The sequence below is a fragment of the Festucalex cinctus genome, chromosome 3, assembly GCF_051991245.1.
Source record: "Festucalex cinctus isolate MCC-2025b chromosome 3, RoL_Fcin_1.0, whole genome shotgun sequence".
Taxonomy (NCBI): domain Eukaryota; kingdom Metazoa; phylum Chordata; class Actinopteri; order Syngnathiformes; family Syngnathidae; genus Festucalex; species Festucalex cinctus.
In genome coordinates this window covers 28192080-28210164 of record NC_135413.1, presented here as the reverse complement: position 1 = coordinate 28210164, position 18085 = coordinate 28192080, and the positions used below count along the sequence as shown (strand labels likewise).

Sequence of the window (18085 nt, the reverse complement as noted above, 5' to 3'; positions counted from 1 at the left end):
TATCATAAAATGTAGTCTAAGTGCTCGGGTCGTACAATACGTTTTTCTAAATTCTGACTCAAACTGCATTATAGCGGAGAGTAATCAACAAATTATTGTGTGTAGAGGGAAAATAATACACAGTTAAACAGTTAGCACATGACAGATCCAAAAACCGGAAATGAATTACGATTTCACCAAATACCTCAGTCAGGAGTGGGAGCCTAAGGTTTAGGGTTAGAAGTATATGTGTGCATACTTTGTATACTTTGTAATATGTTTAATATCAGCAATGTTAGTTATGATTTTGCACCAGTGGTTAGTTTGATCGTTCTATATCATTTTCATTTTGAGTTTTGAGAGCTACACATAAATACTTACTTACTCTCCAAATTTATTTATTTTATTTATTTTTATGTAATGTCTTACTTTTTAACAATTTAGTTTTGCCAGAGGACTATACAGTGCAACGTTACAACTCATTCAGAAATACTTACTAGTGTTGTTCCGATACCGTTTTTTGGCTCCCGATACCGATACCGATACCCAGCTTTGCAGTATCGGCCGATACCGATACCATACCGATACTTAAGGTTTTTTTGTTTTTTTTCCTCAACATGAAAAAGCTGTCCTGTCATTGATTCAGAGCATTCAAGGGCCAATAAGATCTTAGATCGGCATGCAGTGAACATGTCATATATCAGTGAATGTTGTGCATGAGCAAGACACAAGATTCTGCATCCAAAATCCTGTATTAGCGTTGGAATTAATGGTATCGGCATGTTACTTCTGAGTAGTCACCGATACCGATACCACTGTTTTTATGCAGTATCAGCACCTCTGCCGATACCAGTATCGGTATCGGAACAACACTAATACTTACACTTAAGTTGATATAGCTGTAAATTCCCGCAAAGGAATTGTCTTTCTACCGTGATTTGAATTTTAGGCCGTATCGCCCAGCTCTGTTCGTAACCGTCGTAACCCGAGTACGTCGTTCGGATGATGATGATCCAGTGTGTCCGCCCGTGAACTTGCATGTGAATCCCGACACGAGTGGATAGAGATCGCCACAAGGATGAGGGTCTCCACAATGAGGGTAGATTCTTTTCTTCCTTCAAACCCATTTGAAGACAACCTCTTTCTTACTGTTTTTGTCTGCTCGTCCGACACTCCCCGCCGTTTCCCCCTCCCCCTCACTCAGTGCCATACATTGAATGCATTAGGAACAGTAAATTGAATATGGACAGTTTGACAGCAAACATTAGCAGCTGAATAGTGAAACACTAGCGTCACAGTGTTGTTGGCGGGGTCTTTCATCCCAGTTTTGTTGTGTTGTTTGGCGGCCGGGGAACAACGAAGTGACCGCCTTTGACGGGTATGTGGCCCCTGACCCTCAACATAATCACTGTATGGGATTGCCCCCTTGGTGCCCACTGTGTATACATGCTAGTTCAAATGCCAGCATCAGGTTTTTTGTTTTTTTTCTCAATGGGTTCATTTACATGGAAAAGGGGCCCTTCCTCGCCCGGGTCGGTTTGAACGAGCCGACTTGAATCGCTGCCCTGCTCCCCCCTTGCGCTTTCATGTATGTGAATGGAGCCACTTGTTGTTGCTAACCTCACTTCCAGCTTTGTTTGTCACTCACAAGATGGGTTGGCGTGACCATTTTTTCTTTTTTCGTACGCAGTTAACAGCTGGTTTGCAAAGCCGAGAGTCGCTCATAACATTGTTACAGAGGTCAGGGAAAGTGGTGCTTGAAGGATGTGATTGACAGATGACAAATACGCTGGACAGGTTCACCTTTATCTAGTCTTAAGGTAAACGTCAGATGGCTCCAGGAGGTTTAGTCGTCCTCTCATTCCTCGGCCCCTCTTGGAGTGACAGGACGCTCCCTGAACCTCGGAGTCTGCCAAACACTCATTGATAACAGTCAAAATGTTCATATGGTGAACTTTAGTTTACGTTTTATGAAGTACAGGTAAGCCAGTCTTTCTCAAACGGTCGCAGCGGAGAGTTTTCATTTTCCTAGCGGGTGGCATCGCAGAAAATAATTGAGAAGCACTGGGTTAAGCTGAAAGTTATACACATTGTAGTCATATGTGTGTTGGGGTGCCTGGGGGCGTGGCCTCAGGAGCCTGGATTCAGTCCTGTTGGCCATTTACTGCATGGTTGGTCCACTTAGTATCTCATCCATGCTCCTTACAAGTGTTTTCATTTTGTAATTGTGTGTTTGACGGTTGGTGCTGTTCAATAAACATACTTTAGTTTTACTATGATTATTAGGACTGATTAAAAAAAAAATCAAAATATTGAAAAGATTTTCCTTTTTGAGACGGATATCGATTCATAAAACCATTAATCAATTATTTTAATATCTTTTTTTTTTTTTACCATACATTTATAAGAAAATAGAATTTTAAAGGCCAAACTTGTAGTTAATAAATTATAAATTTACAATTATTGAAGTAGAATTTTGAAAAAATGTTCATCTCATCCATTTATTTCATGAAAAAACTAAATCATTTAACCAGTTACTGCCTCCGTAAAATTTTATTTGGAATTTAATGTTTGTGTTTTTTTTTGTTTTTTTTTTCATTTAAAGAAGAATTGATGTTCCATAATTAATCAATATCGGATTGAATTGAAGTGAACCGAATCGAATCAGGAAAAGTCGAATCAAACTGAGCTCTTGTGAATCGAAATGTAATCGACTGAGAAAATTCCAATTGATACCCAGCCCTAATGATAATAATATTACTATTATTGTTACTGGTAATTTTTCAGGCGGTCACTGGGTTGCTCGAATCTCGTTAGTTTGTTGCCTAAAAAAAATCCAAGGATGTCAGCGATAGGAAGATGGCCGAATCTGTGACGCACCGCAGTTTGTCTTCTTAATGAGCCAGTCGACCCCATCGGGCCTGGCGGTTCCCCACAGAACCGAGAACAACAACAAGAGTCCTGCACAGCGTGTCTCCTTTTACAAATGTTGTCATTTGCTTGGCTCCAGCTGACCTTCAGTCTTCCACTCCAGTGCCCGCTTGTCTTCTTCACCAAGCTTCATCCCAAAACAAGCTCAAGAAGCCAATATACAAGAGCATGAAATGGATTATTGGCTTTCCGCGGGCGCGGGTCAGTCGTTCATCGCAAATGATCTCGCCGGCGTTTCCCCTCCACATCAAAGCCTTGCTCTTTGACTCTGCCTCAGTTCCGAGTCAAGAGTATCAATGCCGACCGAGAGGCCGACAATGGCAAACACACATCTCATTGTTGAACTAATTAACATTCTTTTACAATGGCCCGCTGAGAGTCGAAGCGCTCCCGTCCCGGGGTGCCAATTAAGTGGACAGTGTACCTTACACTGAGCGTAGGTACTGTTTTGCGTCCGTACTCTGGTTACCATCCATTAAGAGGAAAACGTTGCAGACGGAGCGCGATTAGGTGCAATTGTGGTGGCTAGACCAAAGAATGGGCAGACAATTGCCCGTTGCTTAAGAAGGCTTTAAAAAAAAAAAAAAAAAAAAGTAATTGACTCAACCTTTGTCCCCATTTTGGAAACTCCTTTGTGCACTTACAGTAGTGATTTGGCGACATGCTGAAAACAGCACGGCGGTGGTCTGTTGAAGAATGTGTTTGGAGGAGCGCACCAAATACTTCTGATGAATGTGGACGGCAAAAGTTGGCAAGGTGCCGTTTCTTGCGTTCGCGCCATTTGCAGCTTGGGAGTCGTGAGATCGAGATTTAAGAACATCATTCCAGCTGACGGCAACTATCATAAACAGTCAGGGCACATATGGGCAACGATGGAGAATTGTGGGAGACGCACAAGTCAGTATTAGGGCCACATGGAGGCGGAAATAAATTATTTTCAAGACTAAGCATAAATGATTACACTTAAAGTCAAACTTTTGACAAGAATGAAGTAAAAAATGAATTACTCTTAACTCGTTGCCAGTAGTGGTGATCGCAAAAGTCACGGATCAGATCGAATCACGGATTCGAGTCTCGGATCGGATTGTTTTTCGGATCAGCTAAATAAATAAATAAATAGTACTTTGTCTTTATTTATTTTGTAAAATGCTTTTCGCCATTTGAATTAAAAAAAAATAATCTATTCAAAATGTCTAATATAGCCGTTTAGGATTTAGGAACAACTTTCAGGACATTATGAGGCAGAAACATTCTTATTTTATGGCGCATGTGTAAAATAACAAGGTACTAAGAGCTTAAAGTTGTGTTCCTAAAATCTAAACGGCTAAGTTTGACATTTTGAGTTGAACTTTTTTTAATGGGCGAAGTGTTTTATAAAATAAATGAAGACAAAGTTCTGTTTCTGCGATTGGCTGGCAACCAGTTCAGGGTGTCCCCCGCCTGCTGCCCATAGCTAGCTGAGATAGGCTCCAGCAACCCCCCCGACCTTTGTGAGGAACAAGCGGTTCAGTAAATGGATGGATGGGCAAAATCAAATTTCTCTTTTTCTTTTTTTGAATAATGAAAAGACCTCAAAGTGCAATTTAAGGCACATTCTCTTCCTTTAAACATGGCGAGTGAATTACAAAGTAGTCTTAGTCCAGAGTATTAAAAAATAATTAAAGTAAGCCAGCTACCAGCTGTCAAACTCACTTACCAGCCAGGTAATGCTAACAGCTAGCTGCTAGCCACTTACGTCAGAAACTTCTGCCATATCACACGATGACGGCGTAATTGTTTAGTGGTTTCTTAGCGTCCTAAATTAGCTACTGATTATGAGTTCGGGATAGCGTTATATTGATGTTGGTCGCATCTACAATGTCGGTCAAAACTACGATAAAGAAATCCTAAATGTCTAAAAGGGAAGTCAAGCTAGCAATCACGCCACGACGTGATTGCTAGCTTTCAAAGTAAAAGTCTACTATGGCTGCCGTCATTTTGTTATTTGGTAAACTTTATTTTGAAGCTAGCATAAGTGTACGTCGAGTATGTTCCAGCTTCCTTGACATGTCTGAATGGTGTCGACTGTGAACGCGCACTTTTATTTTTGTCATTTTTTTCTCCCACCAACCAATCCGCGGATCGTGCGCGATCCCAACCGTGGGGCCTGACCCGAACCGACCACGGATCAATGATGATCCGCGTTATTACGAGCTGACGTCAACAGAATTGAAGTGATCTAAATTGCAGGTCAGCAGTTCAGGTTGACGTTTGCCGTCTCCGATGACAACCGGTCGGTAGGCGATGACGCTGATGGTTTCATTGGCGCCCGTCCAAGTCGATGAGGAGCAGTCGCTCACCTGTCGCCCGTCCTCATCTTTCATCGTCGCGCAGTCGGTGACTGTCAATCAAGACGCCGCCAGCCATTCCTACACGGGGACCCCGTCTGTTTAAGAACGGCCCAGGCCCAGTAGACAGTGGCAGCAAATAGCCCCAGCTGGAATCCGTCACGGCAACTCCCGAAACGACACGTCGTCTTCAGTAAGCGCGGACAGATGGCAGCTATTAAAGTTACAGACTTTCGCCGACAATATAGCCACCAATACATGCTCGGAATCTGTCTGGCCTACCAAATCAAATCTAGATGGCTTCAGTGGATCAAAAGCGTCACACATCAAGTATGGCCAAACGCATTTTGTTGGATCGAAATCATGCTGATGACGAGTCGGCTTTTTGTCGGAAAGAAATGATGTGCTAACATGACATTTTTGCTCATCTTAGATCTTTTACATGGGATGATTTTCAAATCAAAATAAATAAAACAATAGTGTTGAAAGAGACTGAAGAATAAATGCCATTGCTCAATCATCCATCCATTGTCAATGTCGCTTATCCTGTTGATGGTTGCGGTTTGCTGGAGTCTATCCCAGCGGACTTTGGGCAAAAAGCAAACTACACCCTGAACTAGTTACACCATCAGTGACTTCCCAATTGCTGGTTTTACAGTATAATCAGTCAGGAATATCGAAGCAAGGTATTAATGTATTTGTTTTATCTTTATTGGCTGATTTGCAAGCACCTCACCACTTAAAGTATTCAGCTATTTGTGCGCTGGTCTGCGATCTGCTGGCTCAGGGCTGCATGCTTGAAAGGGTTAATTGACTCATTTACTCATTTTCAGTAATAAAATGTTAAGGGGGAAGTCAACCCCTCCCAATTATTATTTTCTGACAATAATGTGTTTTAGGCAGCCCCACTAATCTAACTAAATATGGTATTCTGGTTAATATTGTCTTAGTGGAATATGAGGTAAGCAGCAAAATCCAGTCATTTTTATCCATCTGAGGGGGCGGCCATTTTGCCACTTGCTGTCGACCGAAGATGACATCACGGTCTCAGGTAACAACCAATCACAGTGCAGTTTCAGAAAACAGGTGAGCTCTGATTGGTCATTGCCTGATGACTGAGCAACATTGATGTCGTCTTCAGTCGACAGCAAGTTACAAAATGGCTGCCCACTGAGATGGATTAAAATCGGCTGAATTTTGCTTCATAACTCATAATATTAATCCAAATTTCATGTTTAGACTAGTGAGATCACATATTATTGTCAAGAAATGTTTAAGGTTGACTTCTACTTTAATATTTTGTGTAGAATTAATTTGATAACATTATTTTTCATGTACAATTAATACATTTAAAAACACCTTTTTACCACTTACTGTCGATTGAAAATGAAACGACCAATCACGGCTCACCTGTTTTCTGGGTTTGGTCATGTGACGTTCGCACACTGAGCCCTGATTGGTCGTTACTTGAGCTTTGAGCACACGTGATGTTATTTTCAGTCGACAGCATGTGGCAAAATGCTTTTTTAAATGTATTAATTGTACAGGAAAAATAACGACGCTATCAAATTAATTATAGACAAAATATGAACTTCTTACTGCTTAAAATGGCAAAAAGAGTCAAGTATCCCTTTAAGGGATGTGGAGTCGGCGTGAACGGTGACGGACGCCTTGTCTCGGTGCGAGTCAGGGCAGTCACCTCTGTCCTGCCATAGTGTAAGTAGCAGCTCAGGACCCGGCGAGAGGCAGATTTTAACGTAATGCGCTTTCGGAGAGGTTATGTACGGCTAATCTGCACTGATTCCGTGGCTATTATAACACTGACCATATTTTCACCTCCCCCGCTTCGGATTTTTTATCTCGACTTAAAGCCAATTTCTTCTAGCTTCTCCTTACATGCTAATCCCTTTGAAGTCAGGCTATCTGCGAAGATGAGTCTGTTTAAGGGCTTTAAGCGAAGGCTTTGGCCTCCACAGATTATTTTTTTTTCCTTCCTGGAAAATACGAAAGCTGTGTTCTGGCTGCGCTCACGGGCACAGGCGGGCTTGGCGCTGCCTCTGAAACAGGCGCTGGCATGGGGCTCGGCCTCACGGCAGCGAGGGGCTGCGCGGCCATTGTGCCAGGGAGTCACGCTCTGCCTCGCGTGCCCGCTGGGGGCATCGCTTGAATAATCTCAACAAGTTCTTTCTTTCTCATTTTTTTTGGCTTTTCACTGAGCTAACAGTTTCACACAATCTCTCTCTGTCTGACTGTCTGGAAAAATTGACCGCGGACAAGACAAAGGGACACTTCACTCAAAGTTGAGGCGGTTGGTGAGGTCGATGGACTCCAAAGTATGCGCGGCTCATGTGCGCTGAGACTCATAAAACGCTCCATGAATGTCTGTTTATGTTTCATTTGGATTCTCTCGGCCTCCTCTCCTTTTTTTAAGCCTTATAAAACACCACAGTAAAACAGTTTCTCAGCGTTTATTCTGGACAGCAGACACCCTCGGCCCAAGTTGCATTCGTGCTAGCAAAACATGAGGTGACAGATAACTAAAACGAATATATAAAATTGAAAAAAATGTCATTGACAAAATGAAATAGAAATGAAAACTAACTGAAATTTCTTATGTTTATAAAACTAAAACATGTCCTTCATTTGGATTTTTGTCAACCAGTATCATTATTATTTCAGGTCAACATGCATTTTTACAGAAACGAATTACATTCACTTGAAAAAATAAAAAATAAAATAAAATAAATCCTGTTTTTCTGACTAATTTTTGGGGGGAGCTTTGTTTTTTTGTGTATTTTTTTATTATTTTCTGTTTCACTGAAAAACGGGAAGGGGAATATTCAGAAAAACAAAAATTCCTCAGAAAAACAGAAAAAACAATTCTGGAAAAACAGGGGGGTAATTATTTTTGAAGCCAGTGCTCCGTTTTGTTTTGTGTTTTTTTTTTAAAATAATTTTTATTCTTGTTTTTCTGAATATTTTTTCCAATTTTTTGCAATTTTTTTGTTGGACAGAAAAAATGTGCAGTAAAACAGAAAAAAAAATTCAGAAAAACAGAAAAAAATAAAAATAATATATATATATATATATATATATATATATATATATATATATATAAAAGCTCCCCCCCAAAAATTGTTAGCAAAACAGTTTTTTTTTTCAAGTGAATGCAATGCACTTCTATACATTTGTTACTTCAATAAAGAGTCTAAAACTCGAAGTTCTATTATAGTTCATCTGTTATATTACATTCAGTTGGCCTTTATGTTACCTGGAAACTGAGTAGGAAATGACATTCCTTACTTACTAATCTTCTCGTTCTGTTTTTATTATTTCCGCTGTGCCGCTTTGCGGCTGGCCTTGGGTGGAGGTCGAGTATGCCCTTCTTCACTGCATTTCCGTGTCCACTCAGAAGGCAGCGAGAGGACGGCGTCTTTGGAGGGTGGAGGGAACATGGGCGACGAGCTGGACTCGCTCCGAGCCGCCATCGACGAGCGGGACGCCAACGCTTCGAACGGAACGCAGCCCAGGCACCCGCGCAGGCGCAAGCGCTTCCTTTCCTACCCGCGCTACGTCGAGCTGATGGTGACGGCCGACGCCAAGATGGCACGTCACCACGGACGCAATCTGGAGCACTACATCCTAACAATCATGTCAGTAGTAAGTAAAATAATGTTTCTAAAAATTATTACGTAGAATCATCTTCGGGGGTCTGTTAAATGAGGTTTGTTTGTAGGAGTGTTGTCGTGCCGGACGATAGGAGTGCGGCAACAGGTACTGTACGTAATTCTAACACGGTTAGGAAATAATGTTCTACTGACTAAAATCAATTGAATTATGCATGAAGTGGGGTTTGATTTCTTTTTCTTTCTTTTTTTTTTTAAAGACAAGTTGGGGCTGTGTTTTCGTGATTCTTTCGTGTACTATTAGTATTAGTACCACACTGAGAATTCAATAAAATTTTTCAATTCAATTCAATTTATTTCATTCCTTAAAAAAAAAAGAGAAATGAAAATGGACAGAAAGAAGTAAGAGTTATGTTATCTGTAGCCTAATCAACAACAACAAAAATAATAAACAGCGATCGATCACTTTCAATATGACAATTCTATATAATAATACAACAGCATGTCCTTGTGCTATATGTATTTTTCCAGTAATTGAGCTTTTGTCAAGTTTTTAAAGATAGAGATCGGCTGAGATGATTTTGTTTTTGTTTTGTTCTATATTTTGTTTTGGAGAAAAAATCTGTCCCTCTTAATTTATCCTCACTGTCCCTTTTTTATTTATTTTTATTTTTAAATAATTTGTATATTAACTGGTAAACGTTCATGATGGGCTTTAAACATTATTTTGAGACAGTTCAACTCCATCAATTCATAAAATTTTAAAGTTTTTGGTTGTATAACTAATGGATTAGTGTGGTCTCTGCATCCGCAGCCGCAAACGACACGAATTGCACGTTTCTGTAAAAGAAAGATGGAATCGGTATAGGTTTTCGCTGCCCCCCCCCCACACACACACACACTTCAATGCAATAGGTCAGGTATGTAAAAATCACAAATTTAGATCTTTTTGTAGTGGTGTTTTGGTGCAAGAAGATTGATAAATCAATCAAACTTTATATGTAGAGTGATTTTTACATACCTTCAAAGGTAATTGTCAACTACATGCGCAAAAGAAAAACTTTGCATTCAAGCTTCAAGCTTGATGAAGCTTCAAGGATCAAGGATGCTCATGTTGAGGGTACACAGAGCAATGTCCTGTGGTATAGTTGGACGAAGAGCAAGCAAAAACAGGCCCGGGCCATGTTTACCCCCCCGCTTCAGGGCTGAGACGAGCTAAATGTTTATAGTGTACTAATGAGTTCCTGTCAGGAGGCAGCACACGGCCTCAGGAGACCGCTTGCCGACCGTAACGAGGTGCACCGGCAGAGCGAGGGAAGTGGAGGGGAAAACGAGCGAGGGAATGTTTGGCCGGCGAGCAATGCTGAGCTTAAAAGTCGGCCGCTGCGGTCAAGGCGTTTTTATTGGGGGGTAATGATGAAATTTGCTTTTAAGACGCTGGTTATTATATATCAGGCTGTTAAATTCCATTGGACTGTTATTTGTAGGGATGTTCGATACCATTTTTTTTTCAGACCGATACCGATACTCAGATACTCAGTACTCACCGATACTGATAACAACTGCCGATACCAGTAGTACATTTTGACAAATAAAAAAATCACTAAAATATATTTTTAAACAAATATATTTCCTTTAATTTTGACACAAAAAAAACAGCACAGTCACTCTTCAATAGTCTTAATGCTCAAAATAAAACACAAAAATGCTCTTTTAGTTTAAGATTCACAATTTTGAAGTATTTCCAAACCGGTGAAGTTTTGTTGAAAAACTGCTGCAAGCTAGCGCCAGTTACAGGCAAGGAGGACTCACTTAACGTCTTCCCCCTCTGCCATCGGTCGCTTGTACTGCGTCACGATTACTCGAGTACTTGAAAAAAGGCTGGTATCGGCCCGATACCGATACCTGGTATCGGTACTCGTCCATCCATAGATTTGTATTATTCACATTCCAAGCGTATAAGCGGCTCAGGTTTTTGGAGGTTAGCATTTGTTTTTTTGTCTTTGCCTTGTGTTTGTTTCAGGTAGCAGCGGTGTACAAGGACCCCAGCGTGGGAAACCTCATCAACATCCTGATTGTCAAGCTGATCGTCATCCACAATGAACAGGTAGGCCTTGAATCTCACATGCTGATGCTGGTGCAGGTGTCCATAGGCGTGGGCGCTGCCCGCTTTTGTCGTGTCAAGCCTCTGGAGAGGAGAACAAGATAGCAGAGGGATGACCTAAGGCACCTTTTTACATTATTTTTTTCGAGCTGTCTTAATGAATCATTAATCATTTGGAGCCATTTTTGTAATTTAAAAATGTTAAAGATTAGCTAGCTCTTAATATGAAAAGAAAAATGTGCTGAGCTGTCACTGTTTTACAAATGCAGTTATGCCATCTAGTGGCAGGAAAATGACCTCAACACAGTTAGTTTAATATTTCTTTCCACCTTTATGTTAACAAGTGTATGTAAAAAAATATATATATATTGCACATTTTGTTGTACATTTAGAACGGATCTAAAATTTGCGGGGTGGCACATTGGTTGAGTGGTTAGCACGTCCACCTCCTAATACTGAGGACTCGGGTTCGAGTCCAGGCTCCGGCCTTCCTCGGTGGAGTTTGCATGTTCTCTCTGTGCCCGTGTGGGTCTTTTCCGGGCACTCCAGTCTCCTCCCACATTCCAAAGACATGCATGGCAGGTTAATTGGCCGCTCCGAATTGTCCCTTGTTCGTCTCTGCGTGCCCTGCGATTGGCTGGCAACCAGTTCAGGGTGTACTCCACCTCCTACCCGAAGCCAGCTGGGATAGGCTCCTGCACCTCCGAGACCCTTGTGAGGAGCAAGCGGTTAGGAAAATGGATGGATGAATGGATTGATGGATGGTTAATAAATAGTAATCATTGAAAAAATGCTTTTGTAATACACTTCGATGCAAAATTAAAATGAATCCGATTAATCAACTGAATAATCGATAGAGTAATCGATTGTAAAAATATTCAATAGTGACAGCACTAATTCATTTATCACTTAAAAATGGATGGTGGGCCACAGCTCGAGTTCAGCATGAATGTTTGCATAGCAGCCATAAATGCTATTTGACGGTGTCGCCTTCCAAACAGGACGGCCCCACAGTGAGTTTCAACGCCGCCACCACTTTGCACAACTTCTGCACCTGGCAGCAGAAGCAAAACGTCAAAGACGACAGCCACCCGTCCCACCACGACTCGGCCCTGCTCATCACCAGGTACGTTTGCCGCACTCATTTTCCTCTAAAACATATTTAAATATCTTTTTTCTTTCTTTCTTTCTTAGGGAAGATATATGCCGCGCAAAAGACAAGTGTGACACTCTTGGTAAGGCTTTTCCCCCCTTTTTTTTTTTCTTCCCCAAAATTAACTTTCCGCTCCAAGCTCATAAACTGTGCAGTAATGCGTTCATGGCAAGATGGCTAATAACATTTAACCCCAAGCGGGGTTAATCTCTCTTAACGGAACAAACGTTTTAATAGTTGGACCGACCATGTTTATCCCCAAATAGTTGCACGTCATATGTTGGGGTGTGTGTGTGTGTGTGTGTGTACAGGCCTTGCGGAACTGGGGACCATGTGCGACCAGTACCGCAGCTGTTCGATCAGCGAAGAAAACGGAATTAGCGCCTCCTTCACCATCGCTCACGAGCTGGGCCATGTGTAAGTTGCAAATGCATGCGCAAATAAGTCTTCTTATCAACAGACACACAGGTGCAAAAATATCATGAAAACAGCTCGACTTTTAATTACGTGCCCGCAGCTTGGGGAGTTAGCCCTTTGAGTGACACAAAGCTCTTGGGAAATGTTTAGTTTACGTGGCTACACGAGTGAGAATACACATTATGTTTGTAATTTTTAGGATTTATTATTATGTTGCCCTGCGATTGTGTACCCCACCTACTGCTCAAAAGCCAGCTGAGATAGGCTCCAGCACCCTTCGCGACCCTTGTGAGGAAGAAGTGGTCAAGAAAATGGATGAATGGATGGATTGCAAGATACAAGATTTCCATTCAGCATTTTTTTTTCCCATAATGCCATGGGAAACAGCTGAACTGTAATCATGCACTGCCGACATAATAATAAATAATAAAAATAGTGGATAAACATTATTTACTTACTTAATTTTCAAACGTGAATGATATAATGTAGGCTAAATTTCCACCTCAATAGTAAACAATATTTATATAATTTTATACTAAATAATCAAATATTTTGTTGGCATATTTTAATCATGCATTAAGTGTGGCTGGGGGAAAAAATTACAAAAGCTAAAAAAATAAAAGGACAAATTGCTTATCAACTCCTAATTGCAACTACTGTAGATTGGCCTATGCAATTAATCAAAATTCGATTACAATTTCAATTGCTCCACAATTATAGAGTCAGCATGATCGTAAAAAAAGATTATTCATACTAATTTTGAGTTGTTTAAATGTATATATTAGCACATTTTTTAACGTTTAAAATAACTAATTTAATAAATTTTGTATCATCCAAAAAGAACTTGCATAATTATAGTGTTTAGTTATTAATATTTTCTTCATATTTGAGCAGCTCTATCTATAGGTTATTTTCACACATTGTCAGCCTTATGTAATATTTCAAAATTGTATTATGATTATGATGTATTATGACAACCCCTGGAACAAACTATTTTACATTATTAATTATCTGGACAATTATTCCATATCTGAAGGAAGTTTCCAACTTCTAAGTGTTGCCAAATGTGTGAAATGGAAAAAGTACTTCCATGGATCATCTGTATACAAAAGCTCAGGTGGAAAACATGGACACATTTATGATGTTCGGCTATGATCCTTGTCAGGTTTTAGTTGTCGTAGACCGAAAAGTCTTGGTTGTTATGAAAGTGGCTCAAAAGGAATCTGCAGCCATATATTTCTGCATACTGTATCTAACGTTTAGCAGCTGTCGTGTCAGTTGGCGCGAGACAGTTGGCGCGGTCCTCTCAGCGTGTTTAATCGGCGCAATCACAGGCGAAGACTGTTTAGCGGGCCTGGGAAAGCCAGTGTCAGGTAGTGGGAGCCACTCAACAGCATTGCATAGGATTAGGGACCCGATTTGCACTAATGGATTGGAGTCTTTTCTCGGATGGATGTAAGGACCCCCCCCCCCCTCAGCGCTGATAGTCGATCTTAATCAGGTTTGAGGTTAAACGTCTTGCATCGTAAATACACAAAATGGACACAAGGCAATCCAATTACAATAGATGGCATTGGGCTACTTGGATTTATGGTTATATCGCAAATATCGGACGAATAGGAGAAATGACAATCAGTGTAATGGTGAGTTCCATTTTTAACATCCTGTCCGTCAGATTGTCTTTAGGTAAAAATGGTCTGTGGCACTTAAAAGGTTAGCGACTAATGGATTGTGCTAAAAAAAATAAAATAAAAAATAGAAAAAATAAAAAAAATCCCACTCAACTTTCATCACATGCGTTTGCATATTCGTTTACCATTAACATGTCATAGTTAAAAAAAAAATTGCAAATTAGCGGTTAGTGTGTTAATTATGAATTAATTTAAAGTTCCTTTAACGCCACTATTTTTTTTAACACAAAATTTAGCAGAGATAAATTTAATAATAATGCATATATTTATGGAGACTGGCGTCAAGTTGTATTTTACAATTTTAAAAATACGCAGAATTTCACAAATTACATAATTTTAAATATTGGATAGCGCTTAATATGAAAAGAAAATTGCACTGAGCTGTCATTATCTTACAAATGCAATTATGCCATCTAGTGGAAGAAAAAAAGACCTCAACACAAATCAATGTCACACTCTTTTTCTTTTCTTTTTTTTACAGTACATATTTTTAATTTTAACTCCATTTTATGAATTTTGTAATTACTGTATCAATGACTAAAAGATGCAACCATATTTCTATTAGTTTAACAAGTATATGAAAACAGAACATTTAGAACAGATATAAAATTTGCGATTGATCGTGAGTTAACTCTTGAAGTCCTGCGATTAATTGTGATTAATCACCTGACACCCCTATAATAATTACAATAATAAAAAAAAAAAATCAATTTTATTATGTAATGGTAAATGGAACACACTTATATAGCACTTTACACCATACATTGTCCAAAGCACTTAAACCTTATATTCTCTTTTTTGAAAACATATCATGGTGCACAAATGTGGCCAATTCGCAAACGCAGCCGCGTCAAAGGTCAGCCTATGTAAGGTTTTCCTTTTTTTTAGTTAAAAATAACTTGCATGCTGAATAACAGCAGAACCCAAGCCGTTTTGTTTTTGTTATTGCTTTTGGTAAAGTTTGAAATCCATCCGTGTCGTCCATCCATGTCATGTCTGTCGTAGTAGCTAGCTACCGCTAAGCTAACCTTGGTTAGAAGGTTGGTCTCTCTGGTTTCAATCAAGTTACTACACCAGTAGGAAGCTAATCTTTTAGTTTTTATCCGACAAAACTCATTTCATTTCCATTTTGGCTTTGACGTGATAGCAGGTGCGCGCGTGGTTGTTTCCGCATGATGGAGCTCCGGATCTTCTCAATTCGTGTAAAAATATCCTCATTTAATAAGTCAAACTTTTAGAGTGGCACATAAACTTGCAGACATTCCAGCTCGTCTTCGTGGGCATTTCAGACGCATACTTGTGCTAATGACAAGGCAATGCCTCCAACTCAGTGCCTGCTGCGCCGATGCAATTGATTCTTCGAACTGACTCGTACCCCCGAGGGGGCACAAGACGGACTGATTTACGGCCTCATTACACTAACAGCCTCTTATCTCTTCAAGGCCTTCAAGACTGCATGCGCTGATTTGAGCTGTAAATCCACGTGAAGTCAACCAACGTCGACACACATGCGCACATCGGGCGATCGCATCAAGTATTTGCGTGTGCGTGCGCCCGGCCTGCACCGCTCGGCTGCACACGAACTTCAGCGACGGTGTGAATGTTGTCAGAATCAGCCAAAAGAATAATTTATGTGTGCTCAACTTAATTCGGTGGCAAAGGCTCAATTGTTTCCCGGGTTTTAGGCCAACTTTTCGGGGGCCAGCGGCGTCCTGCCAACCGTGCTTCAGGTTTGTGTGCCGGGGTGTGGGTATGCGTGTGTGTGACATTGCAGCCAGCGCTGACCCACATCCTGTTGTAAACATCTCAGACATCATACAGCCGCACGGGGCTGCTGTGTGTAAATACGCGCACGTGCATGCAAGGAGAAGTGCGGCCGCTCCGGATTCTGCACATGATCAAGAAAATAGACTTTATGAGCTTGCCAATAGCAGACGGGCAGGATGAACTCATTAATTTGCAGATGCACGGCGGCGCCCTTCGTTTTATATACATTGTCACTGGTTTTGTGTTTATTAGCCGCCAGCGAACAAACACCATCATTCTTTTCTACTCTGTCATTAGAGGCATATGTTTTATTTTATGCGCCAAAGGTCTCCGTGCCAGAAATTGTGCTCATTTTGCTCCGGTGGGACCAATAAAGCATAAGTCCCAATGGATTAGCCAAGATTAGTGGATCAATAGAAAAGAAAGACCAGATCATTTGGCCAATCATGCAAGATGATAAATCCATTTAATCTGCATATGTTCAATTAGATGATTAGAAGTATTGATCAGTAGCCACTGCTACAGTGGCTAGGGTTGCCAACTTTCTCATCCCGAAATAAGGGACAGGTGCCCGGCACGGTGTCATGGTGGTGTGAGCATGATGTGTGAAATCAGTGTATATTCTGATTAGATTTGAAATGCACAAAGTTTGTACATTCCCTTTAATCCTTACTGCAGGCCATCATTATGGGACCTCATACAAAACCTCAAAGAAATCACAATTTGTCTCTTTCCGTTAAAAAAAAAAAAAAAAACAGGTGCAAAAAAAAAAAAAAATACAAAAGAGGAGCGTGACTCACCAAATGTACTTTTTCCATGGATACTTGTTGTAACAGCACAGTCTTTTCTTTCTTGCAGGTTTATCCATTCTCTCTTCCTAACCAACCGGACAACACTACACATCATCATTATTGTTATTATTATTATTATTATTATTATTATTATTATTATTATTATTTTCTAGCCACTGGTGCAGTATAAGCCGCTACAACAAATGCACATGACGATGCCTGATGCCTGTGATTGGCTGAAAGGTGCCGTGCTTAGTGACATTGCCGTTTTAACTGATCTAGCACCTGTAGAGTGCGGTTTGCTGTGTTAAGCGCTGATTGCGAAACTTGCCAGCAAGCTAAATTCTCGCAGTCTTTGTTAATAAATAGTACGAGAATACATCCTGTATTGCTCCCGCTGATACATTCGCAGCCAACATATTAAGATCGGCGTTTAGAGTGAGTGGAGGCGACATGAAGCTGTGACGAAACCAGGAAGCGACTCATTTTATTGGCTACGAGCAACTTCCTTGTCACTTGTCAACCTACGGGAGCAAACGTGGTCCAAAAATGGCAAAGATCACGTTTGCTGCATTTAATCTAAGAATTGAGAATTATTTTATGAGACTTTTGAGGGACATAACAATTTAGCCAGGAATACGGGGCGTCCCAGCTAATACGGGACAGTTGGCAACCCTAACAGTGGCACTATAACCTGAATTTGTACGCGGGTTGGAACACGCTACTACAAGTAGCCTATGCTAGTACAATACAGCGCTAACAGAGTAAATTCTTATCCAAAGTGAAAATGTATTTGCACACCATCTGTGACCTCAAAATGCTGGACGCATTGCAAACTGAGGAGTCGTCTACATCAGTTTTCTCAGTCCCTTACTGTCTCTCTATCTCTCTTTCGACCAGGTTCAACATGCCCCACGACGACAACCCCAAATGTCGAGAGGCTGGCATGAAGCACCAGTATCATGTCATGGCGCCCACCCTCAATCACGACACCCACCCCTGGTCGTGGTCCAAGTGCAGCCGCAAGTACATCACAGAGTTCCTAGAGTATGTACACGATAATATTAGCAGTCGACCCCATTTCCTGGATGTTACACTCACTAACTTCGCATTTGATAACAAGTTAAAAAACAACAACAACATCTTGCTCATTAGCGGCTACCACTAGCCCATTAGCTGCTCACGCTAGCGGACGACCCTAGTGCCTGGCTTCAAACTTACAAACTGCTCATTTAATAACAAGAGTAGAGACAAAAAAAACAAAAACAAAACAACAACTAGCTAATCAACTGCTAGATA

General features: G+C 40.7%; 1 protein-coding gene across 2 annotated transcripts in view; it reads left to right on the top strand.

The window, feature by feature from the left end:
* Positions 1-18085, top strand: part of LOC144016340 (A disintegrin and metalloproteinase with thrombospondin motifs 20) — a 103506-nt gene that overhangs the window by 12824 nt on the left and 72597 nt on the right. Inside the window, exons 4-9 of one of the 2 annotated variants that reach the window (XM_077517338.1) lie at positions 8653-8897; positions 10887-10970; positions 11969-12093; positions 12162-12202; positions 12432-12537; positions 17687-17833. In XM_077517338.1, the coding sequence (XP_077373464.1) occupies positions 8653-8897; positions 10887-10970; positions 11969-12093; positions 12162-12202; positions 12432-12537; positions 17687-17833 (748 nt within the window). Of the gene's footprint in view, positions 1-8649; positions 8898-10886; positions 10971-11968; positions 12094-12161; positions 12203-12431; positions 12538-17686; positions 17834-18085 lie in introns of both variants that reach the window. The other variant, XM_077517337.1, reaches the window with a different exon arrangement.